This window comes from Psammomys obesus, unplaced genomic scaffold (genome assembly GCF_907164565.1).
Source record: "Psammomys obesus unplaced genomic scaffold, mPsaObe1.curated_primary_1811, whole genome shotgun sequence".
Classification (NCBI taxonomy): domain Eukaryota; kingdom Metazoa; phylum Chordata; class Mammalia; order Rodentia; family Muridae; genus Psammomys; species Psammomys obesus.
The window spans coordinates 606,908-607,646 of NW_026585504.1; the positions used below are offsets into that span (position 1 = coordinate 606,908).

The following is a 739-nucleotide window of genomic DNA, read 5'->3' on the forward strand; positions in this document are numbered from 1 at the left end:
TCGGGCCGGCCCCTCCGCGCGAGCCCCGCGCCGCGCCGCGGAGGGGCCCGGGAGACGTGGACCCGGCCGCGGGCTTCCGGGTGGGAGGGGCCGCGCCGGGGGCCGCGCAGGGAAGGCCGCGAGGGCCGGCGGGGAGCTGCGGCCGCGGCGCCCCGCGGCTGGTTCTGACCCTCGCGCTCTCCGCGGCCCCAGGCGCTGCAGCCATGGCGGTGGAAGGAGGAATGAAGTGCGTCAAGTTCCTGCTCTACGTTCTTCTGCTGGCCTTTTGCGTGAGTAGTGCGGGAAGAGGGACGACGGGGCACGCCGGCGGGGTGTGGGGCGTCTTGGAGCGGGAGCCCTGAGGGGTGAGGGATCCAGCAGTGAAGGCAGCTGGAGGCCAGATGTGGAAGGAAGAGCTGGAGAAAGGGCCAGAGGCCGTACGAGCTCCCCTCTAGCTTTCCGGGACTTCTGTGGAGAGTTTGGGTCGAGAATGGCCACCCTAGATTGGCAGCACCCCACCCAGCCCCCTCCTGGCCCTTCCTGTCTGGTGACCCAACCATTTGTGATATGGGGTAGTGGGGCAACCTGCCAACGGTCTGATAGTATCGCCACGGGGCTGCCTCTACTCCTCACCCTGTTGATTCATGGCCGTCCTTCTGCCCTCTCATCTATTGGGGGAGGAAGGGCTCTGTCCACCTTAATTTGCTCCTGCCCTGAGAAGAAGATACTGTTGGTAAGGAAAGGGGCCACTCCCCCCCCC

General features: G+C 67.1%; 2 protein-coding genes across 2 annotated transcripts in view; one reads left to right on the top strand and one right to left on the bottom strand.

Annotated features, from left to right (window-relative positions):
- Positions 1-205, bottom strand: part of Gdf11 (growth differentiation factor 11) — a 27,522-nt gene extending 27,317 nt beyond the window's left edge. Inside the window, exon 1 of the mRNA XM_055605026.1 lies at positions 57-205. Coding sequence (XP_055461001.1) covers positions 57-205 — 149 coding nt within the window. The remainder of the gene's footprint in view (positions 1-56) is intronic.
- Cd63 (CD63 molecule) overlaps positions 1-739 on the top strand; it is a 3,023-nt gene that overhangs the window by 509 nt on the left and 1,775 nt on the right. Inside the window, exon 2 of the mRNA XM_055603095.1 lies at positions 193-269. Within this exon, the coding sequence (XP_055459070.1) occupies positions 204-269 (66 nt within the window). The 5' untranslated portion in view covers positions 193-203. The remainder of the gene's footprint in view (positions 1-192; positions 270-739) is intronic.